Source organism: Eumetopias jubatus, unplaced genomic scaffold (genome assembly GCF_037043125.1).
Source record: "Eumetopias jubatus isolate StellerSeaLion01/CBP00866 unplaced genomic scaffold, mEumJub1_p1.0 scaffold_1, whole genome shotgun sequence".
NCBI classification, from domain to species: domain Eukaryota; kingdom Metazoa; phylum Chordata; class Mammalia; order Carnivora; family Otariidae; genus Eumetopias; species Eumetopias jubatus.
The window spans coordinates 146,639,211-146,665,757 of record NW_028274807.1 but is presented as its reverse complement, the minus strand read 5'-3'; the positions used below and the strand labels follow the sequence as shown (position 1 = coordinate 146,665,757).

General features: G+C 41.3%; 1 protein-coding gene and 1 pseudogene across 2 annotated transcripts in view; both read right to left on the bottom strand.

The window, feature by feature from the left end:
• The window catches only part of ULK4 (unc-51 like kinase 4), a 616,362-nt gene that overhangs the window by 154,503 nt on the left and 435,312 nt on the right, over nt 1-26,547 (bottom strand). For both annotated transcript variants that reach the window (XM_028107191.2, XM_028107192.2), the window contains exon 34: nt 21,166-21,264. In XM_028107191.2, the coding sequence (XP_027962992.2) occupies nt 21,166-21,264 (99 nt within the window). The remainder of the gene's footprint in view (nt 1-21,165; nt 21,265-26,547) is intronic.
• Nucleotides 14,724-16,080, bottom strand: LOC114212345 (histone-binding protein RBBP4 pseudogene; annotated as a pseudogene).

Genomic DNA, 26,547 nt, shown 5'->3' with positions numbered 1-26,547 from the left:
AGTTTCCTCTTAGGACTGCCTTTGCTGCATCCGAAAGATTTTGAACAGTTGTGTTTTCATTTTCATTGGTTTCCATGAATTTTTTTAATTCTTCTTTAATTTCCTGGTTGACCCATTCATTCTTTAGTAGGATGCTCTTTAGCCTCCATGTATTTGAGTTCTTTCTGACTTTCCTCTTGTGATTGAGTTCTAGTTTCAAAGCACTGTGGTCTGAAAATATGCAGGGAATGATCCCAACCCTTTGGTACCGGTGGAGACCTGATTTGTGACCTAGGATGTGATCTATTCTGGAGATTGTTCCACGGGCACTAGAGAAGAATGTGTATTCTGTTGCTTTGGGATGGAATATTCTCAATAGATCTGTGAAGTCTAGTTGGTCCAGTGTGTCATTTAAAGTCTTTATTTCCTTGTTGATCTTTTGCTTTAGATGATCCATCCATTTCAGTCAGGAGAGCGTTAAAGTCCCCCACTATTATGTATTGTTGTTGATGTGTTTCTTTGCTTTTGTTAATTGGCTTATATAATTGGCAGCTCCCACATTAGGGGCAAAGATATTTACAATTGTTAGATCTTCTTGTTGGATAGACCCTTTAAGTAGGATATAGTGTCCCTCCTCGTCTCTTATTACAGTCTTTGATTTGTCTGATATAAGGATTGCCACCCCAGCTTTCTTTTGGTGTCCATTAGCATGGTAAATGGTTTTCCACCCCCTCACTTTCAATCTGGGGGTGTCTTTGGGTCTAAAATGAGTCTCTCATAGACAGCATATTGATGGGTCTTGTTTTTTTATCCAATCTGATAGCCTGTGTCTTTTGATTGGGGCATTTAGCCCATTTACATTCAGGGTAACTATTGAAAGGTATGAATTTAGTGCCATTGTAATGCCTGTAAGGTGACTGTTACTGTATATTGTCTGTGTTCCTTTCTGGTCTATGTTGCTTTTAGGCTCTCTCTTTTCTTAGAGGACCCTTTTCAATATTACTTGTAGGGCTGGTTTTGTGTTTGCAAATTCCTTTACTTTCTGTTTGGCCTGGAAGCTTTTTATCTCTCCTTCTATTTTCAATGACAGCCTAGCTGGATATAGTATTCTTGGCTGCATATTTTTCTCACTTAGTGCTCTAAATATATCATGGCAGTCCTTTCTGGCCTGCCAGGTCTCTGTGGATAGGTCTGTTGCCAATCTAATGTTTCTACCCATGTAGGTTACAGATCTCTTCTCCTGAGCTGCTTTCAGGATTTTCCATTTGTCTCTGAGACTTGTAAGTTTTACTATTAGATGTCAGGGTGTTGACCTATTTTTATTGATTTTTGAGGAGGGATTCTCTGTGCCTCCTGGATTTTGATGCCTGTTTCCTTCCCCACATTAGGTAAGTTCTCTGCTATCATTTGCTCCAATATACCTTCTGCCCCTCTCTCTCTTTCTTCTTCTTCTGAGATCCCAATTATTCTAATATTTCTTTGTCTTATGGTATCGCTTATTTCTCGAATTCTTTCCTCATGATCCAGTAGTTGTTTATCTCTCTTTCTCTCAGCTTCCTTATTTTCCATCCTTTGGTCTTCTATATCACTAATTCTCTCTTCTGCCTTATTTATCCTAGCAGTTAGAGCCTCCATTTTTGATTGCACCTCATTAATAGACTTTTTGATTTCAACTTGGTTAGATTTTAGTTCTTTTATTTCTCCAGAAAGGGTTTCTCTCATAGCTTCCATGCTTTTTTCAAGCCCAGCTAGTAGCTAGTATCCTTATTACCGTCATTCTGAACTCTAGTTCTGATATCTTACTAATGTCCGTATTGATTAGGTCCCTGGCAGACGGTACTGCCTCTTGTTCTTTTTTTTGAGCTGATTTTTTCGTCTTGTCATTTTGTCCAGAGGAGAATAAATGAATGAGAGAACAAAATGCTAACAGGGTAACAACGACCCCAGAAAAATATACACTAAACAAATCAGAAGAGACCTTCCAGGAAGCGGTCGTTTTTCTGTTCAGAGAGTTGCTGCTATTCTTTTCTTTGATCTCCTGTTGAATTCATAGGTGTTCAGAATGGTTTGATCCCTATTCAGCTGTATTCCTGAGACCAGACAAAATCCAGGGCTCCCACTCCTCCGCCATCTTGCTCTTCCCCACCACACATGCTTTTATAAACCTCACAATACACATAGCTATTATTGTAGTTTAAATGGTCAAATTATCCTTTAGAGAGATGCTAGGAACTGTGAATTTAACCTTGTTGAGTGCTTGATATATGTGTATTCCTAAAAATAGTCATTAGGATTTTTTCCTGGGAGGCAGTTAACTGGAAACAGTTTGATCCTTTCAGATCCTGTCTTTATGATGTGTTAGGTGGGTCTGGAGCAGTGCTCAGTCTAGGACTAATTATTCCCCACTACTGAAGCAAGATCTTCCTGAGTGTCCTTTCCAATGCTCCATGAATTAAGAATTGTTTCCAGGGGCGCCTGGGTGGCTCAGTCATTAAGCATCTGCCTTCGGCTCAGGTCATGATCCCAGGGTCCTGGGATCGAGCCCCGCATCAGGCACCCTGCTCAGCGGGAAGCCTGCTTCTCCCTCTCCCACTCCCCCTGCTTGTGTTCCCTCTCTCACTGTGTCTCTCTCTGTCAAATAAATAAATAAAATCTTAAAAAAAAAAAAGAATTGTTTCCATTCTGTCTGGTGGGAAAAAGAACTATTTTAGGCCTTGTGTGAATAACTGGCTCTATTCTCTAATCCTTCTGGGCTGTTTCATTGCTGGCCTTGGGTTATTTCCTCATATACACATACTCTGCTGAATAACTGAGAGAAACCCTCTGGAGATCTCTGGGATTCTCTCCCTCTGCAACATTCTGTCCTGGGCACTCTGGTCACCTTGTTCTATTCCTCCTCTCAGCTTCACCTGAACTCAGTCTTCAGCGTAAAACAACAATCTGATAGCATACTCTTGTTTAAAATTTTTCCCAAATGCACTATTACTACAATAGACTGAGACTAAATACAGCTGTGTTGGATGACCCACATTAGAAGAAATGATGCCTTAGTTTCCCGTAGATTCTTCAGTATAACCCAGGAGCTGGGTTTCTGTGACGTAGAAAGCTTGAATCATTGAGAGACAGGGAAGTGGCCAATCTACAAAAAGATTTACAACTGGAAAACAATGGGTAGGCCATACAAGGCAGGTTTATAAGTGACCATCAGGAGGTAGGGCCTAAGTGCTATGGACACTGAACTCCAAGTGCCACAGTCTTGGGAAATAAGATAACCTTCAAGAATTCAATGGGGGATGGGGCGCCTGGGTGGCTCAGTCATTAAGAGTCTGCCTTTGGCTCAGGTCATGATCCCAGAGTCCTGGCATCGAGCCCTGCATCGAGCCCTGCATCAAGCTCCCTGCTCAACGGGAAGCCTGCTTCTCCCTCTTCCATTCCCCGAGCTTGTGTTCCCTCTCTTGCTGTCTCTCTCTCTATTCAAAAAATAAATAAATACTAAGTAAAATCTAAAAAAAAATTGATGGGGGAAAATCAATCCAGAGAGAAGGACTAAGACTTTTGTACTAAAAGGAGTGAATGGCATATCAGAGCCAGATTCCTTCCTTTCTTAAAGTCCTTAATTTTTCACCTTTCATTTTGATATAATTTTGGACTCAAATGAGCTTCCACAAGTAGTAAAAATGAGTTCACTTTACTGTCCTAAATAGTAACATCTTATGGAGCCATAGTATAGTTACAACAAACAACAATTTAACATTGAGACATTACTATTAACTAATTTACAGACCTTATTCAAGTTTTGCCTGTTTTTCCACTAATGTCCTTTTCTGGTCCAGGATCCAATCTGGGATTCAGATAGGATTTAGCTGTCATGCCTCCTCAGTCTCCTACAATTTGTGATAGTCCATCTAGTCTTTCTTGGATTTTAATGACCTAGACACTTTTGAAAAGTACTGGCCAGTTAGTATGTAGGACACTTTGGTTTGACTGATGCTTCCTCATGATTAAATCTTGGTAATGCATTTTTCCCAGGAATACCAGGAGGTGATGTTGTAAACTTTTTAGTGCCTTATACCAGTAGGCACAGGATGTCAATCAGCTTATCACTTGTGATATTAACTTTGATCGCTTGTTGGGGTGGTAGCTATCAGTTTTCTGCACTATAAAAAAATCACAATTTTTTCTTTTGTAATTATCTTGTGGAGAGGTAATTTGGGTTTTATTTCTTATTTCTCATTATACTTTTAACCACTAATTTTCACATCCATTGATAATGCCAGATTTCATTTGACTTAGAAAAATAAAGTGACACTGTTAAGATTTACACTTAGTGAAAAGGCTTACATGTTTTTCACTATCTGTCCTTGACAATTTTTCAAAGTACATTTCTCATCACTACATTGGAAAAAATCCTGAGTTCCAATCCCACCATTACCTTCAGAGACCCAAACTTCAAATGATCTTTTATGCCTATGAGTATATTTTCTATCTGGAGTGTACAACCCTTCAGTCCTTCACCCATCCCCATTATATCTGCTTGGCATACCGTCATCCACTCTTCGAACAAAATTCAAAAAGCCCTGGGGGGTTTGAAGAAGAATAAGAAGCACCAGGAATCTGTCTCCCCACATAGACAACAACTGCAGTGGCAAAATCTGTCTGATGTAACTGCTTCAGAATTCTGGAACCTACTGAAGGCTTACAACTTCCAGGAGAAGGCTTGGGTAGTAAATTGAGGTTGATTTTGGTCAATTTCAGCTCTTAGCACAGTAGTAGCTGCCCATTCCCCACCTCAACCCCCATGGCAGGCAGCTATTCATGTGTTTTGGGGGCAGCTTACACAAAGTTTACAGGAGCTAGGGTAGACAAAAAGGACGCAGTCCTCCAAATATCAAGAATCTGTTCTTCAATCACTGATGGCTGCTTCTGATCACAGGTGCAGACAAAAAGGCAGGCAGTCACTCTTGTTGTACCTCCCTCGTTGCAAGTCTCTCTCCCTCTGGATAAAGTGACTTCCAGATTTAAAGAGACAGCATCCTGCCCCCTCACCTCCCCTCACCCCACCGCATTTTTCTGTTTTTCGTCTTTGGGGAATGAGACATTAAAAAGCAGCTACATGTATTGGAAAAATTAGAAAGTAACTACATGAGCCCAGGGAAAGGCACACACTCAGAAAAGACCTGGAAAGGCCTTGCGTTTACACAGCAGACTGATCCTCAGAACAAGGACACCCTACAATAAAAAAAAAAAAAACCTAGGTAAATAAACAAAACAAGAAAAAAATAGCAAGTCCTGGGGAAGTGGGAAAATCTGATTTGCAGAGTTACCTTTATTAGAGTCAAATGTCCAGTTTTCAACAAAAATTTTTTAAAAAATATCAAGGCATACAAAGAAACAGGTAATCACGGCCCATTCAAAAGAGAAAAGTAAATCAACAGAAACTGTCTCTGAAAAAAACCTGATGGTAAATGTACTAGACAAAAACTTTAAAGCAACTATCTTAAATATGCTCTAAAAGTACTAAAGGGAGTTGTGTACAAAGTCAAGAAAACAGTGCATGAACAAAATGTAAACATAAATAAAAAGAAAACCCTAAAAACAAAGTATGGAGATAAAAAGTACAATAAATGAACTGGAAAATACACTAGAGAGATTCAAAGGCATACTGGAACATGAGAAAAGAATCAGCGAACATTAAGATAGGAAAATGAAAATTACTGAGTCTGGGGAACAGAAAGAAATAGATTGAAGAAAAGTGAACAAAGCCTAAGAGACCTTTAGGACACCATCTAATGGACCGACATACATTGTGAAAGTTTGAGAAAGAGGAGAGAGAGAGGGAGAGGGGCAGACAGAATATTTGAAGAAAGACTGGTTGAACACTTCCCAAATTTGGTGAAAGACCTGAACATAAACATCCAGGAAGCTCACTCAACTCCAAGAAAAATGATCTTAAAAAAAAAAAAAAAAAAAAAAACCCACAGGGAGACATACAATGCTCAAAGTTTCAAAGGCCAAAGACAGAGAGCAAAAGAGAAATGTCCTAAATCTCAGTAGATTTAGTGATAGGTATCATGCAAAATATCCTTCCAACAACAGGATTAAATTAGAAATCAGTGACAATACAAAAACTAAGACATCCATAAGTTTATGGAAATTTAACACATTCTTAAACAACCAATGGATCAAAGAAGAAATCATAAGGGAAGGTAGAAAATACTTAGAGATGAAGGAAAATGAAAACACAATATACCCAAACTTATGAGACACAGCAATGCTAAAGGGGTTCTTTTTCAAACTTTTCCCCAAAATTGAAGGAAACATTTCCCAATTTGTTCTGAGAGGCCAGGATCATCCTGATACCAAAGCCAGAGAAAGACACTACAAGAAAACCACAGATCAATATCCCTGATAAACACTGATGCAAAAATCCTTTAAAAAATACTAGCAAACCTAATTATGCAGCATATTAAAAGTATTATATACCTCGAACAAGTGGGATTTGTTCCTGGGATGCAAGAATGGCTCAAAATACAAAAATTATCAATGGAATACACTACAGTACTACCCAAAGCAAACTACAGAGTCAGTGCAATCCCTATCAAAATCCCAATGATGTTTTCTCTAGAAATAGAAAACCCCATCTAAAAATTCATATGCAATCTCAAATCACTCTAAATAGCCAAAACAATCTTGAAAAAGAAAAACAAAACTGGATGACTCAGACTTCTTGATTTTAAAAACTTACTATAAAACTATAGTAATTAAATCATTGTGGTCCTGGCATAAAGACTGACTGACATATAGACCAACAGAATATAGAATACAGAGGCCAGAAATAAACCCTCCCATATATATGGTCAAATGATTTTTGACAAGGGCGCCAAGAATATCCTATGGAAAAAGGACAGTCTTTCCAGCAAATGGTGCTGAGAAAACTGGTATCCACTTTCAAATGAATGAAGATGGAACTAACACCATATAAAAATTAGACCAAATGGATTAAAGACCTAAATGTAAGACCTAAAACTATAAAATTCTTAGAGGAAACATTGGACAAAAGCTTCATGACATTGGATTTGGCAACAATTTCTTGAATATGACACCAAAGGCACAAGCAACAAGTGAAAAAATTGCACAGGCACATTGGACTTCATGAAAATTTTGTGCATCAAAAGATATTATCAATACAGTTTTTTTTTTACATGAACAGACTCATATCAATACAAAGCAACCTACAGAATGGGAGAAAATGTTTTCAAGTAACATATTTAAAATGGATCAATATCCAGAATATATAGTGAGTTCTTAAAATTCAACAACAAAAAAACCTGATTAAAAAAATGGCAAGGGCGCCTGAGTGGTTCAGTCATTAAGCATCTGCCTTCGGCTCAGGTCATGATCCCAGGGTCCTAGGATCGAGTCCCACATCGGGCTTCCTGCTCAGCGGGGAGCCTGCTTCTCCCTCTCCCACTCTCCCTGCTTGTGTTCGTGCTCTCACTATCTCTGTCTCTGTCAAATAAATAAAATCTTTAAAAAAAAATCATTCTTAAAAAATAAAAAATTAAAATTAAAATTAAAAAATGGCAAAAAACTTGGATACTTCTAAAAAGAAGACATGCAAGTGACAATCCACACATGAAAAGATGCTCAATATGACTAATAATTAGGGAATGCAAATCACAACTATAATGAGATATCACCTTACATCCATTAGGATGCCTACTATCAACAAAAAAGAAAATAACAAGTTATCAGTTTGGATATAGAGAAATTTGAACACTTGCACACTGTTGATGGGAATGTAAAATAGGAAGGCCATCATGGAAAACAGAACAGTGGTTCTTCAAAAAATTGAAAATAGAATTATCAGAGGATCTAGCAATTCCATTTCTGGGCATATATTCAAAAGAACTGAAAGCAGGGTCTCAAAAAGATACATCCATGTTCACAGCATCTTCCACAACAACTAAAAGTTGGAAGGAACCCAACTGACCACTGACAGATGAATGGATAAGCAAAATGTGGTACATACATAGAACAGAGTATTATTTAGCCTTAAAAAACACAGAAATTCTGACACAAACTACATGGATGAACCTTGAGGACACTGCTAAGTGAAATAAGCCAGTCACAAAACAACAAATACTGTATGACTCCGTTTATGTGAGATAGTAGTCAAATCATAGAGACAGGAAGTAGAATGGTGGTTGCCAGGGGCTGGGGTAAAAGGGAATAGGGAGTTAATGTTTATTTAATAGGTACAGAGTTGCAGTTTCACAAGATGAAAAACGTTATGGAAATGAACAGTGGTGATGGTTGTACAACATCATGAATATATTAATAACAGTGAACTGTATACTAAAAAAGGGTTCACATGGCAAGTTTTACATTTATTTTACCACAGTCAAAAAAAAATTAGAAAAAATTCATCCAGCCTTTCCTCCTTGGCCCAACTCATGTAGTTGGGTTTTTCCCTCCACAGGGCTCGATGGCACCTATAAGCCTATCACAGGATTTGCTATATTTTATTCTGTGGTGGATTTGCAAGTTTGTGGCTGTTCCTTGATCTTATGTGTGATGTTTATGAAGATATATTGGAGACACTGTATGTTTTCTGAGGAGTATACTCTGGATCTCTGTAATTCAAGAATTTATTGTCAGGAGGCTGCAGGTTTACAGCTGAAATTGCTGCTAGACATTTCAATGAAAGAAAAGTTGTCCAGAGGACATTATGGGAGATAAAGAGTGGGAGGAAACTTGGCAGTGGGATTTTTAAAAAGCCTAAAGTAGACCACCTGTTGGCTGATGGAAAAGGGATGTCACTCATTCACCAAAAGGTAGTAGGAATCTGGGAAAGGACAGAGAAGGTAGAAATTCAGTATTATAAATTTGTTTTTGCTGAGTAAAATGGGATTACAAAAGGTAGAAATGTGGACTTAAAACCTTTTATGATTATAAAAGTAATAAATGTTCACTTTATAAAATCTGAAATATACAGATGGATGTTACAAAAACAGAAATCATATGTACTTTTACCACCCCAAGTTAACCACTGCAGGCACTGTGGAATACATCTGTCCTATCTACCTACTCTACCTATCTACCTACTCAGCAGGCAACCATAAAAATGACTGTGCCAACTTTAACCATGCAAAATGATCTTAATGAATGGGGAAATTGCACCTATTCCATAACCTTTCAAATTTGTTATCAAAACACTAAAAGCTCTCAATATCAATTACAGATGTGTCCTGATAAATGTGCAAAAGAATAAACAGTAAATCTAATATTTATTCCTGTAATCCAGAACATTAGAAACATCGAGAATTAAAGTCTTTTTGTTTTGTTTTTCTGAAAAAAGAGTTATCAAGAGTAGTTTGGGGTGCCTGAGTGGCTCAGTCAATTGAGCGTCTGACGCTTGGTTTCAGCTTGGGTCGTGGGACTGAGCCCTGGACGGGCTCTGCCACGGGCACAGAGCCTGCTTGGGATTCTCTCTCTCCTTTGCCCTCTGCCCCTCCAGCACTACCAACCACACCCCCCACCCCGGCTCTCTGAAAAAAATTAAAAATTAAAACAAAAAAAAGGGTAGTTTGAGGAGTGCTTGCTGCTTTTTTCTCATGTTAACTCACCGTACAGAGAGAGCATCTTTTCTATGCCTTGGACAACTGTCTTACTCCCTTTCTAACTCTGGCTCAGCTCCCAGCATTTTATCCTTTGTGCCTGCACGGTTGGAAAATACCTCCCAGAATTCCTTTAGTGTAAAGGGTTTTTTGTTTTGGATTAGGCTTTTTTGTTTTGGTTTGGTTTGCATTTGTTTTGTTTTGCTTTGTTTTTTGCCTACATTGCTTCCTCTGAGACTTCATTCTTTTCTTAAAAAAAAAAAAAACTTCCCTTTTTTACGTAGATGATTTCACTTCCACTAAGTTCCTCTGGCTGCCTACTTAGAACCTCTTAAGTGGCACCACTGTCAACATTCCTAAAGTCTGCTGTTTCTTCTGCAACTCCATTTATATTAGATTCAAATTTCCCTTCCAAAATTATTGCTTTTAGCTTCTTTGTTACTCTTTTGTCTTTGTTGCGCAATTCCCTTTCAATGATCAGTTTTTGTAAAATGCTATGTGGATTTACCACTAGCAGACAAAGAAGAAACATAGCTACATGCTTTGCTGTCTGTGTGTGAACTAAATGATAAATGCAAAGCAACCAACTGCTGACAGATTTTCATGTAAGTGCATGATTGATTACTGGTGATGATGCACGCCTATTATTTACATAGTGATTTGTTCACTGAAGAGCTAATAGCAAAGTTTGTACTTCATGCAATTACCCCCAGTGAATACAACATGGTAACTGAAATCTGAACCATGTTCTGGGGGACTGGGGTTATCTGGCTGAAATCTGTCCATATTAAAGCCCTGTGAAAGTAAGGATTGCCTCTGTGGGAGCACCATTATATACAATAATTATAAAAATGATGCTAACTTAAAATACATGTACATTTTAGATACATACATATTTTTTATTATATATACTTTAAAATTTTTACATTTTAAATTAGCATCATTCTACAATGAATATATATTCTGATATTTTATTTAGCCTTATGTTATATATATTTTCCTACACTGTTATATATGCTTGGGAAATATGATATTTAATAGCACAACGGACTTCTACCCTAAGAATGGAAATTAATTTCCAACTGAGAACATATAGGTTATTGCCAAAGTGTTCGATACTAGAGATAATGTTGTGAGAACATATGCTTACACAGATCATTCAGTACTTCTATGATTATTTCCTATGCATAAATTTTCTAGATGTGGAATGACTACATTAAAGGATATAAATAATTTGAAGGCTTTTGATACAGACCTAGGTATATTTTTATTTACCTCTTCTTGTCTCCAAAGTCAGCTTCCAACTTTGAGGGTTGTGTTGCATTTTTAAAAATTAATTTTCCATTATTCATAGCATGCTTAAATGTGTCCAGTGAAATTAACATTGGACATTTGCACTTTTGTTGTTGTAAGTTGTCCACTCAAGTCCTTTGCCCACTTTTCTCTTGGGATACCTGTCTATTTCTAGGCGATTTATATGACCTCTTTCTATTTAGCACCTCTTTACAGACACTGTCTCAAAAATGAACGAGTGTGGAACTCCAAAAACCCCAGGCTGTTATTGCCCTCCTGTCCATTTGTTACATAAGTGAGATGTATAAATATAAAATCACACCACAATTCTGATGTGTTTTTAGCTGGTTCTAATAACTTTTAGAGCTGGTTATAAGAGTCCAATTACTAACATTCACTTTCCTCAATGATGCACATAAAAGACTCAACTCTTAATTATTAACCTTCTTTTCTTTTTTTAAGGCAAGATAAATGTACTGGAAACAGAGAAGAAAGCCCACACCAAAAATCTTTAACTAGACTTTGATTTTGGCATGACCCATGTTTCACAGTTCCATAGTCAGTTCTTTGTCCCTCAAACTCCCACTTCTTCATTCTCTTCTATGATCTGTCCCGCTGCCCTGGTCTTGTTTTGTGAAACAAGTGACTTGCTTTCACGTTAAAGCATTATTATTTAAAAGAAGGCTTGTAAAGAGGGCAATAAGAGTATGGGAATTTGGGGGTGCCTGGGTGGCTCAGTCGTTAAGCGTCTGCCTTCGGCTCAGGTCATAATCCCAGGGCCCTGGGATCGAGTCCCATGTCGGGCTCCCTTCTCAGGGGGAGGCCTGCTTCTCCCTCTCCCACTCCCGCTGCTTGTGTTCCTGCTCTCACTATCTCTGTCTCTGTCAAATAAATAAATAAAATCTTTGGGGAAAAAAAAAGAGTATGGGAATTTGGGTTATCAATGGGTGAGAATGATTTTCTAGAGGGGTTGCTTTCTGACACCAGTCACACTTTACCACATAAGGGAATGCTTGCCTATTCAACTTAGCACTAGCAGCTCTGAACAACCACCAAATGCTATTAAAAAACCTATCATGGGGCGCCTGGGTGGCTCAGTTGGTTAAGTGACCAACTCAGGTCATGATCTCAGCATTCTGGGATCGAGCCCCGAGTTGGGCTCCACGCTCAGTGGGGAGTCTGCTTGAGGATTCTCTTTCTCTCTCCCTCTGACCCTCCCTGCTCTCTCTCTAAAATAAATAAATAAATCTTAAAAAAAAAAAAAAAACTGTATCATTATATTGCAACCAACTGCTTACATTCTGATGTTCGGTGCAGACTGCCATCCCAACCTGACCGCAGAAGGTCATCTGCTCAATGGCCAAGGAAGACGTGGTTAACGCGAAACATATAAACCAACCTACATACTACATCTCAGGCAAAATGAAGAAAAATTTTTAAAAACAATGATCTCTTAAGTTTGAAAATGCCTATTTTAATTGAAGGAGAAGGTGGCTGTAGCATAATTTCTTATAGCAACTTTATCTAGTTATAAAACTCATGTAGGATGTACACTTCAAGATAAAGGTATAAGAATTAATGGCAGAAAACACACCTGCAGTTTTGGGAGTCTTTCCCACAGTACCCAAGTTCAAATACTGAACGTCAGAAACCTGGGGGGGGGGTCTCGTGTTAGAAAAGGTAATGATGCCGTGGCCTCTATTTTGATGGCTCAGAGGCTTTTATGCTCACCACTGCTGTGGGGATTCTAGGGCTGGGTTTTTATATTTTGCAGTTACTATAAGTACAGCAATTTTCCAAAAACAGAAGTCCTGGGCAATGCTACCTGCCCTTTTGTATTCTTTCCTGTCAATCTAAGGCAGAGTATGGGTTATTTCAGGAATATAGGCTGCCCAGTGAAGGTCAGGACAACTCCTGCCAAAAAGAGGTCAACCTCTAGAGAGGAATCCAGATGATGCGGTTTTAAAGCAAGCAAGCTAGTGAGCCATATCATTACCAGCCCGTAGGAGGGGCTGGCTTAGCCAGGGCAGGACAGCAATGGTACAGACGAACTCTCTGGATAAATTTGTCCTTAAATCTATGTCCTACCAGACGTGGTCTGTTCTTGGTTAGAATAAGGAAAGGCAGAAAATATACTGCATTTGTTAACAATTAGCTTGCTTTCCTACACAAATATTCATCAAATCCCTCCTCTGCACCAGACCCAAAAGTAAAGCTGAAGAAGGGATATCTAAGCCAAGAGCTGAAAGCTGAGGAACAGTCAAGTAGAAGGAGGAGGAGCATGTTCTAGACAGGGAAATCAAAGTACATTTAAAGAACTGAAAAAAGCTGGGGTACAAAACACAGAGTAGGGCAAAGAGAGTCAAGAGACGAGGCTAGAAACTAAATGTCAGATCATACATGGTTCTGTAAATCTGTTAAGTTAGAGATTATCCATGAATAATGGGGGATCATTGAAAGGTTTGAAGTCAATGAGTAACAAGATGAGTCTTGCATTTTAGAGAAAGCATGATGCTTCCACTGTGCAGAAGAGAGTGGGCAGGGCAAGAGCAGGCCTTGAGAGAGGCCCCCGGACCCTGCAAGCACAAGATGGTGGTGGTCTTCATGACACCGTCCATGGGAATGAAGAGAAAGGACAGTCTGTGATGAGTTTTGGTGGCTTGACAGAATAGGGCAGGATGGCACAGGAAAAGAGGGCAAGATGATGCCTGCATTCTTGATGGGCAACTGCAGGGAAATGAATTTCATTCTCTGACACAGGACGTAAGAAGAGAAACAGTTTTAAGGAGGTGATTATGGGTTTGTTTTAACCCTGTAGTATCTGAGGTGTTTATGGTGCATCCAGTGGAAATGCCCAGCAGACAGACGGGCAGTGGTTAACTGGAAAGAGGGATATCCCTATTAAATGGGGCAGTAACTCCTTAGAGCAGCTGCTTAGTAGAGAACTATCAAGATGCCCAACCTCTTGGGTTTGACCTGCAACTGGACTACTCAGTACTTCTGGCCTCCATCACCATAAACCATAATCACCATAAACTATCATTTAGATTTCAGACCACTGACTATGAAGAGAAAGAACAGACAAGTCCAAGTCCATTTCTGTTTAAAGAGAAAAATCTACTTGGTTCTTTCTTTTTCTTTTTTTTCTTATCCAGGATTAATTTAATTTTAAAAACAAATACAAGCTATCAATTCACTCTTCTCAACTCAACTGGACAGTCTACCTGTGGTATAACTGTCAGGTAAAAACATAAACATCTTTACAACTTGGTGGTCCCAAGTTTTTTAAAAAACCATTTCACAGAAAGGAAAGAAATATGAAAACAGCTCAAGAAATACACTAACAAGCAAAAATATATGGGGGATAGAGGAACACATAGTTTTGACTTAACTGAAGAAACTGAGAGGAGACTGGTCTACATAGGAAAATGTGCATCCTGGAAAGTCAGGTGGGAAAATTTTAGAATAGGAATTTATGACTTGAATCTCCCCCATTTCCTGAGTAAAAATGACATCTTGTGGTATTTATACTTCATGGCTCAGACACCTACCTCACTTGGCTCTACTCCTTCCTTACTTTAGCCTTTACTTAAAGGAGTCTGAAAAACTTGGGGATATAGCCTAAGAAGAAAAATAACCACACATAATATTCCCCTTTCTGTGGCTACTTGAGACCTTTATTACTAGAAAATTCCTAAGGAAAATTTAAATATTAAGTCTGTAGCTTTACTGAATCAAGTCCCCCAGTTAATATTTAGAAAACACCCTCTGTTTGGGCTAATAACATTGTTGATGGTACCTATCATAGAGGGATAGCCAAACAAAGTCTGTGTCTCAAAACCAGTGTTAAATCAATTTCAGGGTTGAGAGGGAAAAAAAGGTGAGTCTAAAATCACAAGAAGTGCAGACATATCTAGGACCCTTGTCCTTCTGGATCCACGCTTCCTTCAGGATCTTCATCATTATAAATGTTCTCTGCCATTTGCCACACTTGCATGATACTGTCTTCTGATACAGAACAAATCACCCAAGGTTCACTGGGATTCCAGGAGAAATCAGATATCTTGGCAGTGTGACCACCATGAATAAACAACAATTCTGGTGGCCCATCTTCTGCATCTTCTGGGGATTGTTCCTCTCCAATTTTACTTAAATCCCAGACATTCAGTCTGCGATCAGTACCACTGGAAGTCAAAATAGTCTCATTGTGAGGCGACCACTGAACCTGGAATATTTCATCCTTATGTGATTCAAAGGAATGCAACTTAAGTTTCAGATTTCTCAGATCCCACAAGGCAACAGTCTTGTCAGCTGATCCTGTGGCCAGAATGAACTTGCTATAAGGATTGACAGATAGGCAGTTCACTTCAGCATTGTGAGGATCAACTGAGTGGCTTGGTTTGGAAGTATTGTTTGAACGAGTATCCCAGATCATAAGTTTCTGATCATCAGCAACTGACCCAGAGACTCATGGAGCAAATGACAGGAAACATCTTCTACTACCGCTGTATGTCCTGTAAAGATGGTCTTCGCATCCACCATTTTTCCTTTCTTTGGAACAGCACTGATGTCCCAGAGGCAGATGGTATGGTCGTCTGAAGCACTAAGTAAGTGCCCACTGAGACTTGGGTTCCAAGAAAGTCCATAGCCTTCCTTCTGATGTCCACGAAGACGCAAGTCTGGGTTGCACTCTCCAGAAGGGTCTGGTTTGGAAGGATGTTTTGTATAGTCAAAAACAAGAACATCACTGGATGGAGTCTTTGTTGCAACGATGCAAGGGTTCTGGAGCATATAACGTGCCCGGTTTACTTCTCCTTCATGGTTGATCTTGATTTCTATTTCAATTTTTCCACTAACTGAGCCAAAACCTCCAAATTCTCCTTTCTCACTGTCGTAGTGTGAGGCATCAAACTGAGCATCGTCGTTAGGGAGCTGCACATTGGCTATCACAAGATGGTTTTGTTCATCTGACGTGTGTGTTCCCAGGACAAGTCGATGAATGCTGAAGTCTTTCCCTTCCAGTCTGGTTACATCTGGAAGCCACTGTGCAGTTAGGCTAGGCCACTCCAGAGCATTGGGTCATCACCAAATCGTAAAGAAAAGGGGTGTTCTTTTTCCATATTTTGTACTCTCTGTTGATCACATGTTCTTCTACTGCGTCATCAAAGGCTGCTTCCTTGTCGGCCATGGCGGGCAGGCCTACTTGGTTATTTCTTGAGAAAAATTAGAAACTGAAAAAAAGAAACTTTTCCCCCTATACTTAGTGGGGCACAATTTTTTAAATTGCACAGTGACGTCAGAAACATGAACTGGTAAGTATCATGTTGATATTGGCTTAAATGTTGTTACTGGCAGAATCATTAACTGCTCGGGAGATGGCTCAGGTCCCTACTCATCTAGCACAGGAGGGAGCTCACATTCTGATGTTCGGTGCAGACTGCCATCCCAACCTGACTGCAGAAGGTCATCTGCTCAATGGCCAAGGAAGGCATGGTTAACGTGAAACATATAAACCAAGCTACATACTGCATCTCAGGCAAAATGAAGGAAAATTTTTTAAAAACAATGATCTCTTAAGTTTGAAAATGCCTATTTTAATTGAAGAAGAAGGAGGCTGTAGCATAATTTCTTATAGCAACTTTATCTAGTTATAAAACTCATGTAGGATGTACAGCATAGCTTCTCATTTCCTCTTCTTAAATAAAATATTTAATTCAAACAATTACCTTGCTTTATTTTTTTTTTTTCAGGAGACACGGTCAATTGGTTATACCTTTATTAGCCAGATCTTATACTATGTTCCAACTGAGGGTTCAAAGATCCCCCTGAAACTGAATGGGAAGAAATCAGAGAGGGGGACAAACCATGACAGACTCTTGACTCTGGGAAACAAACTGAGGGTTGCTGGAGGGGAGGTGGGTGGGGGGATGGGGTAACTGGGTGATGGGCATTAAAGAGGGCATGTGATGTGATGAGCACTGGGTGTTGTATGCAACTGATGAATTATTGAACACTACATCAAAAACGATGTACTACATGTTGGCTAATTGAAAAAACAAAACAAAACAAAACAAAGATCTTCCTGAAACTGTGAACTGTGCACAGAACCTGGCATATATGTGAGTCTACACATTTTTCTGGGAAGAGAATCTAGAACCCTCAGATTCTTAAAGCAGTTTACATTCAAAACAGACTAAGAATCACTGTCTTTTATCTACCTTCCACTATGATTCTACTACAGTGTATAGTAAAAATATAGGGCATAAATTAGGGGTTGACAGGTTTTCTCTTCTCTTAAGGATATGTTTTCTTTCGTAGGACCATAATCTGGAAAGAACCTCAAAAGCTAACAAGTTCATCCACCTACCTTTAGGCGAAATACCTCCAAAATTACCCAAGTCAGATGAAAACTGCAAGTCTGTTTATTTCTCCCTATGGGAAAGCAATTCCAGCACCTCATTCTGTAACCTATTACATTTTTTAACAACCACTATAAAATTTATCTTTGGTCTGTATGTGCTCTAGTTTAGGTCCTAAATTGCCTTATTACTATTTTTCTTCACTTTATACACAGCTATAAGTGTGTGTTAATCTTTTCCAGGGAAGATATATTGCAGTGTTCTTGTCACAGGCCATTTTTAAAACCAGTGACTGTGGTGATCAATATTGTATACATACAACACAGCTCACGCAGGTTAGGCAGACGTCTGGCCATATACTAGAACATGAGTGTGATCAAGTTACTAGTAACAAGAGTTCAGAGTCTCAAAGAGCTGGGGAAAATCTCTCAGATGACCCAGTGCAGGAAGAAGAGGCTCTCCTGCTGCTTCTGTCAGTCAGAGGCATGAATGTGAGGCATCTGGTGGAGATCCGACCTAACCATGGGCCCAGAATGTGTGGCCACCTCAGCAACCCTCAGCCTTAGCCTGACCTGTGATTATGGTCCTGTTGCCCTCCCCAAGGGACACTGTGCCCTCCAGCCCTCCCATATACACTGGCCACCTGACTCCCCCTACTCATCTGCCTTTTGTATAGCTTTGTTTCCTGTGGTCCTCTCTCTATGAATACTGGGCACCCCAGTCCTCCCACCTCCAGTGGCTTTCCTGGGGACAGTGCACCCCTTCTGGACCAGGCACCCCAGCAAACTTGTCCACTGTCCCGTGGGTTGCCTTCCCCAATAAGGTCTGACCCACAGCCCCAGCACAGGGGTGCCCCCGATCAAGTCTGTCCTTCCTTGAGTACTCTCTCTAAGGTACTTAAGGTACCTTAGAGAGTTCTTTGTAAATCTTATGGTTACTCTTTTTTCAAGGCTAATGATGTTTTACATTAAAATTCTCCTATTTAAATCACTGTGTGGTTTCTCCCTTCTGATTGGACCCAGACTGAAATAATCACAATGAAAACTTATTCTTTGATTACTGTCATGGATTGTATTGGCTAACAGTGCATCTTCTATTCTTATTTTTCCTTCTAGTTTAACTGTATTGTGGTTAAAGAATGTGGACTATACAATTCCAACTTACTGGAATTTTTTGATGTCCTTTTAACATAATGCATGGCCCACTTTTTTTTTTTTTTAGACTTTTTATTTATTTATTTGACAGAGAGAGAGACAGCGAGAGAGGGAACACAAGCAGGGGGAGTGGGAGAGGGAGAAGCAGGCTCTCCGCTGAGCAGGGAGCCTGATGTGGGGCTCGATCCCAGGACCCCGGTATCATGACCTAAGCCAAAGGCAGACGCTTAATGACTGAGCCACCCAGGCACCCCGCGTGGCCCACTTTTTAAAGATGTTTCTGAAAACTGAAAAATTAGTTTCTGTTTTCAGGGTACAATCTTATTAAAATATTTATACCCTTCATATAGGGGTCAGCAAACTTTTTCTGTGAAGAGCCAGATAGTAAATACTATAGACTTGTGAGCTATAAGGTCTGTGTTGTAACTCCTCAACTCTTATCAAGGAACAAAAGCAGCCACAGACAATATGTAAACAAATGGTCTGTGTGGCTATATTCAATTTATTTACAAAAATAGGCAGTGTGGGGGTAGGGGGCACCTGGGTGGCTCAGTTGCTTGAGCATCGACTCTTGACTTCAGCTCAGGTCATGATCTCAGGGTGCTGGGATCAGCCCTGCGACAGGCTCTGTGCTCAGTGGGGAGTCTGCTGGAGATTTTCTCTCTCCCCATCTCCCTCTGCCCCTCGGAGCATACACTCTCTCCCTCTCAAATAAATAATCTTTTAAATAATAAAATAAAAAAATAAAAAACTTTACAAATAGGCAGTGGGCTAGAGTTAGCCCACAGGCCATAGTTTATCGACCCCTGCTCTACATCATTATTTTTATCTACTTTGTCTGTAAAGCAATGAGAAAGAGGAGTTAAATCTCTCAATACTACTGTGTTTTTTGGATTTCCTCCTGAGTGTTTTTGGTCCTTTGTTTATATAGTTCTATGCTCTAAAATTCGACACAAAAAGGTTCATAGTTATTATGTTCTCCTGTGAATTTTATTCCTTATCATTGTAGAATTTCCTTTGTTCTGTTGAAAGTTTTTTTTGGTACATTAAACCTTACAGTTAATATTAAAAAATATTTAGAAAGAAAATATAAAATAAGAATAAAATTAAGATCAAAGAGAAGTTTAACAATAAATCCAATTGGAATAAATTTACCTATTAAAAGAAAGCAAATCTAAGAATGTGGCAAATACCAAAACCTGGTCTGTAAGATAGATGTGAAAAAGAGTGTCCCAGAACTTTTACCTATAATGGATTCTGCATCTGTCTTTCCTTTTTATTGTATTTGAGAGTGTGTGTGTGTGGGGAGGAGCAGAGGGGGAGGGAGAGGGACAAGCAGACTCTGTGCTGAGCACAGAGCCCGACAGTGGGGCTTGATCCCAGGACCCCGAGATCATGACCTGAGCTGAAACCAAGAGTCAGACGCTCAACTGACTGAGCCACCCAGGCACCTCTGCATCTGTCCTTCTTAAGACAGTCTTTATCTGTCTTTTTAAATCTTTCTCTATAAATATAACTATTATCCAATATATCACATATTGCATCAATTTATATATATGCATATAGATTTTTTTAATTTGATATCATTTTGAGTCTCTTATATAAGAGAGTCTAGTTTGTGTCAGTCTCTCCTCTGTTCACTGGAGCCTCATCTGTTTCCTGCCCTTGGCCTAAGAGACAGCTGGCTATGTGGGTTCAGCCCCCACACTCTGAGCTAGAGCAGCTAGGGTTCTGTTTTCCACATAGCTTCAGGCAATAGATTTTCTATACCAAATATCCTTCCACTTTGGGGTTTGGGGATGTTCCCTGGGGTTGGGGGATGTTCCCTTACTTCATTGTGAGCCCACTGCCACTTTTTTTTGTGACTGCTCTACTTCACATATGCCATTATTTAATGTAACCCAGAGTTGATGGATTTTCCCCTCTTTCTTTTTCACCCCATTGAACCAAACCTTTATTTGCTAAATATAATTAAGTCTAAGGAATTATTCATCCAAATTGCATTTGCCTTTCCTTAAAAGCCACAAAGCAGAAAAAGACAAATCCTAGCAGCTTTGAGAGAACTGAAGGTCTGTCTCTGCGAGGAACCAGACCTAAGTTCCCGGGGGTTACAGGGATCCCCAGTCCTTGGATCCCCAAATCTGGAGAGGTTTTCAGGAGTCTTCATGGAATTTCATCAACCCACCCTCTGGCTGGCTGCTCTGTAGGAATCATGTGTCAAGCACTGGGTCCCCTTCAAGTTTGGGTAAAATTGTTTAGTTGGTCCAAACTCCAAGTTTCTGCAGGGCTGTTTCCATCTTTTCGGTGGTCTTGTGTCATCTTGTCTTCACTTAACTTTACTTACTTCCTTCTATCTCTGTGGAGATTTAGGGGAGTATGCTCTAGATCTGTGTGCCTGCTTCTGCATTCCTCGGGAGTCCTGCATGCCAAGTACAAGTCTAAAACATCTTTTTGAGAGAGAACTGGCCTCCACAACCATTTCTTCTTCCTTCTTGGAATTCATTTCTCGAATTTCCTACCTCCCATTAAGACGGCTTTGAGATTCTGCCTTAAATACCTATTGAAATGAATAAGCCATCTAGTTTTAAAATGAAGGAGAAATTTAGTGTTTCTAGGCCAAATAATCTTCTGACATTTCTCTTGGTTCCAGCTTTGAAAAGAAGTAAAATGGTATAGAAATTCAAGGCATCACGAAATTCAAGTAAAATCACTTTCACCTCAGCAGTGTTCTGAGAGACACACCACCAGGTGAGCTCTTACCAGTGGGATGAGCAGGCTAATGAGGTCTGTCAGAGGTTTGCTGAGCAGCAGCAGATCCTCGGCGGCTTGAGTGTCCCCTCCTGAGCCAGACTTCTGTGCCTTGAGAGAGGACGAGACAAGGGGCGGGGGGGTTGCTGGTGATTAGTCAGTTTGGCCAGAGGAGACAGATCCACTCAGTCCAGGAGAGGAAGGGGGCTGAGGAAGCAATCCCCCGTGGCTCCCTGAGGAGAGGTCATGCCTTGTTATAACAGGACAAGGGGCACAAACAATGCCACTGCCTCCAGCTCAGGCTACAGAGGCCCACCCGGACGGCCCACAGATAAAGCAAGACCAAGGCTGTCCTTGAAAGAATGATGTTGATGTTGATGTACTGGGGGGGGGGGGGGACTCTCTCTCTTTCCAACCATGCTGGCATGGGGTGCTGCTACCCCCATCTTTTGGGTGAGAAAACTGAAGTTCGGAGAAGTAGTTTGTCGAAAGCCCCACAGACAATGAGTGCCAAAGCCAGACCCCAAATCACAGATGCTCGTTTCTTGCGGGCATTTTTATGCACATTATCTGAAGCTACTATCATTGTATAATGCTGCTCTGCTTTCCTTCTCTGTACGCATGCACGTGCTTGAATACCATCTAGAAGGTTGGTCCAACATACCAGCACACGGACAGGCCTCAGACACAGGTCTCCGTTGCCGAGACAGGACAGGCTTAAGTTGCATTGGAAAAAGAAAATGAGAAGCAAGTGGTTCTACTCTTAAGTGTGTCTGCTCTCAGGAGTTTTATGGGACTGTCTAATCTCTACTATAAGGGATGAATAATTTTATACTGAAAAAAGGCACTGACTAGTGTGTTTGCTACAGTATATACACATTTCATTCACACACTTCTTCGCTGTTTTTAATTTCACTCAGAAGAAACCAAACCTCTTGTACGGACTGACCTCTGCCAGAGCCTTCAGAGCCGGCTGCAGACTGCCTGTCTCGGGTTATTAGCCTGGACTCTAGGACCCTTCTCATGAAGGCCCTGTTCCTTCTGGACAGAACTTGAGCTGCCTGCTTTCTCTGGCTCAGAGGGACTTGCACCTCTCGATAGCCAAGGGGAACCACCATAATCGTAGCATGGAGCTTCCCTCTCTCCTCCCCACCCCCACCTCCAATCTTCCCAACTGATTTTACCAGAGAGGTAGAATTTCCTCCAGAAAACAAATGTGCGGCACTACCCCAGAGGTCTGAACCCTTCAGACTCTTGGCTGCTGATTCCGGCTTCAGAAGCACAGTGCAAGATATGAGCACTGGGTGTTATGCACAAACAATGAATCATGGAACACTACATCAAAAACTAATAATGTGATGTATGGTGATTAACATAACATAATAAAAAAATAAATTAAAAAAAAAGAATACTGGCCTTTTCACATGAACACATTATTCTTTAGAGCAAATGGATTCTCTCTTGGGGAAGATACGGCAGTCTTGCAAACCAGCACCTGGACCGAGAGGGGGGCATGATATGATGTCACCGCTTCCTTACCAAACCCACAGAGGCAAGCAGATGGGGCCACAAAAGCAAGTGCACACTGTAGGACTCTCCCACCAGGACATCCAGTGTCCTCCATAGCCTCTAAATCCACATAGCCATTTGTTATTGTTACCAAGAAGCAGCCAGACCCTCCCCAACAGTATTCAGGTACCACCTCCTTGCAAAGCTGCCAAGGGTTCCAGAAAGAGAATGCTGCCTCTCTGCACAACCAAGAACTTCACATCTGGAATGCACTAGAAACTCCTCTCCTTACAAAAATATGGGACTGCAGTGGAAGCTCTGTGCACAGAGGGATCCCAGCAGGGTTTCCCACAGGAAGAAAAACAGAAGCTGAGCAACAATTTCTGGGGCCCAAGTTCACCTCTTCTCTCAGTCTATCTCCAGGTCCCTAATGTCACCACTCCCTAAAGGCAGCCCTTGATACCCACATCCATGGCCCACTGTCTGCATTTCGTAAAGGGCCCTTTCTCCAGCAAGGATTCTCTTTTCTGCTATGACACTGCTATTGTCCTCTCCATTCAGGCCCTCTGCCCTTGCCTCTGGTCTACAATTCACTTTCCCCCATCACGGCCATATGGTAACTGACCCCACTCCCAGCCATCCAGTGTTCTTGACCCACTCAGTTATGGTCTAAGCAAGAGAAGATGGTAGACTGCACGAGGGAGGCAGCAGTAGGGTTTGAGAGAAGTGGCTGGACTTACTAGATATTTAAGGTAAAATCTACATTATTGGAGGACAGATTAGATATGGAGTATGAAAAAAAGAAAAATTTTAAGGATGACTCCTGGGCTTCTAGTATATATAGCAAGAGGAAAGTGATCAGCCTTGCTGGGGAGGCAAATCCCAAGCTGAGCTTTGGACGTGTTGAACTTGAGGTGACAATGGGGGGGGTTCTAGTGATTATTTGGAGAAAGCTGTTGGATCTCTAAGGGTGGATTTCCTGGGAGGACTCTGGGTAGAAATATAAACTTAATAGTCTTAAACATATAAAACATGGGAATGTCAACTTATGAGCCATCTTTAATATTAAATGGCAACAGAGCATTACTCAAAATGAGATAAAGGAGTACAGTGTTCAAAAAATGAAAATAAACAAAAGGCCAGGCAAATAGAGTTCTATTCTATCTAGCACTGCTACATGAATCTAGTGCATGCAGGTAGGTACTCAAGAGAGGTTTGTTAAATAAATACAGAGGTGGGGCACCTGGGTGGCTCAGTTGGTTAAGCAACTGCCTTCAGCTCAGGTCACGATCTCAGAGCCCTGGGATAGAGCCCCAGGTCAGGTTCCCCACTCAGTGGGGAGTGTGCTTCTCCCTCTGCTCCTCCCCCCACAACTAATGCTCTCTCTCTCTCTCAAATTAATAAATAAAATATGTTTTAAAAATTGAAAAAAAAAAAAACATGGAGGGAAGGCAGCCGTGGAGAACAAGAGCAGTCAATTCTGCAGGTAGCTACTGTCTGATGTCCCCACAATGGGGCCCAACCCGCAATGGTGGCACCCGGACCAGTTCAGCACTCCCTGTGCTCCCCGGTCACCACCATGTGAGTTCTCACAATGCGCAGATGACACAATTCAGTCCCCACTCTGTAGGCTCGCACTGCCTGCTCCATAGCATAGCGTGCTTACACACAACTGTGCTAAAGGTAGAGTGTAAAAGTAGAGGTGGACACAATTTGGGTGGTGGGGGCAAGTAAGAGAAGACGACATGTGACTTTGTCGTTTCCATGGTGGGAAGGAGGTCTACAGGGAAGAGGGTGGAGAACAGCGTTGCAGGGGCTGGGAACCACAGAAGGAACAGGCATGGCAGTGAAAGACTGAGAGCCGACTGCTCGCCATGGGAGTGGTCAGCACGGAGGCCGGGCACATCAGGCGGGAAGGCACCCGGGGGCTGGATCATACCGGGCCTTGAATGTCTCACCAACAAGTAGAAGATCCCATCACAGACAACGAGATGTCACTGACGTTTGCCACGGAAGGGAGAGGCATGGAGAAGACTACGAGCGATGGCAGAAAAATCTCCCTTGCATTTGGCGGCCAGGTAGAGGGTAGCCGATGGGCATGAGCAAGGGGAACACCACAGAGGAGTCAAACTGGATCATTTCAACAGACTTGTGTCCACATTCCAGTCTTTCAGCAACACCAGCATGTTTGCAGAGAAACAGCAGTTTAACGGTCCCACGATCACAAGAGCAGTGGAAAAAGGTCCCCCATCACTTCACAAATGATAGTCAAGGCCCAGACGGGGTTGGGGGGGCGGTGAGGGGACCTGGATTTAAATATTGAAGTGGGCTTCCCGAGCCCCCAAACTCAGTTAGGTTCTCTTCGCCCACGTTCACCCTGCAGCACCCTGTACCTCACAGCAGCTGCGTGCTCACAGATGTAATGGGATGATGATTTCCTTGCCATTTGTGTAGCGACGGTCTTCCTTCAGAAACCGCGAGCTCCCCGAGCGCTAACACCCTTCCCTCTCTAGATCCCTGCCGAAATCTCAGTACCCAGCTGTGTTCCAGGCTAATAAGTACAGAAATAAACCGTAAATTAAGTATTTCATAAGCCTGCCAGGAGTCAGTTCAGTCAGGAGCCATGGCCTGAGCAGCCTCCCACGCGCCAGGACACGGACCTGAGGAAGTCATGGTCCACAGGAAGCCTTCTGTAAACAAGAATGTGAGGGGAGCACTTCTCTTCTTCTGTTAATGATACAGTGACCATTTAGTGCTGACCTTCCCTGGGCCATATATACACACACACACAAGGCACTACCTATTTACATCTACTCACATGTATCTTCTTCTCTCATTTAAGTCATACGATGACCCAGCAGAGCAGTTTTTATCATTTCTACTCTGCATATGAGGAAACCAATATTAGGCAGGTGAAGAAGCTTGCCCAAGGTCATACAGGTGGAAAGTGGTGTGGCTGGGATTTGCATCCAAAGTCCATCCCACACGAGTGAGTCTGGAGCATGTACTTGTCTTTGCTTCCACATCTCTCCCACACAACCCTCAGGTTACACCAGGACTGATTTTGAATCACAAGGCATGTTAGGGGCAGGGACTGAACTCCTGCTTCTAACACCCACCTTCCCACGGTCCCCGCCTCCCTAGCACACATTCTTACATGATATCACTCTCCTCCCTGAAAAAGAAAAGCAAAGCACTTATCATTTAAACACTGGCAACCCTCAACTCTGCTGCTTGACAGTCATTCCTGTTAAAAGTAGATCAGGTCTTGAATGCAGAAGAATCCCCAGGGTGGAGCATGTTTATATATTTTCTTTTTACTTTATTTTTTTAAGATTTTATTTTTTTTAATTTTAATTTTTTCATTTTGAAGAGATTTTTTAATTTATTTATTTGAGAGAGAGCAAGCAGCCAGAGGGAGAAGGGGATGGAGAAGCAGACACCCTGCTGAGCAGAGAACCTGAAGTGGGGCTCGATCCCAGGATCCCAAGATCACGACTGCAGCTGAAGGCAGATGCTTAACTGACTGAGCCATCCAGATGTCCCAAGATTATTTGAAAGAAAGTGAGAGAGAAAGAGCATGAGCAGGGTGAGGGGCAGAGGGAGAAACAGACTCTTTGATGAGCAGGGAGCCCTAAGCGGGGCTTGATCCCAGGACTCCAGGATCATGACCTGAGCTGAAGGCAGACGTTCAACCAACTGAGCCACCCAGGTGCCCCTGGAGCATGTTTATAAATGGAAGAGGTGACCTTAGGTTTGGAAAGTACTTCTAGCTCCCTGTTCTAGGAGGATGTGTCTTTGATACACATGCAATTTCTTTTCCCAGCCCTTTCCCCTAATTCTGTCTCCAAGGACTCCATCTCTTTCAGATTGACACGGTATATG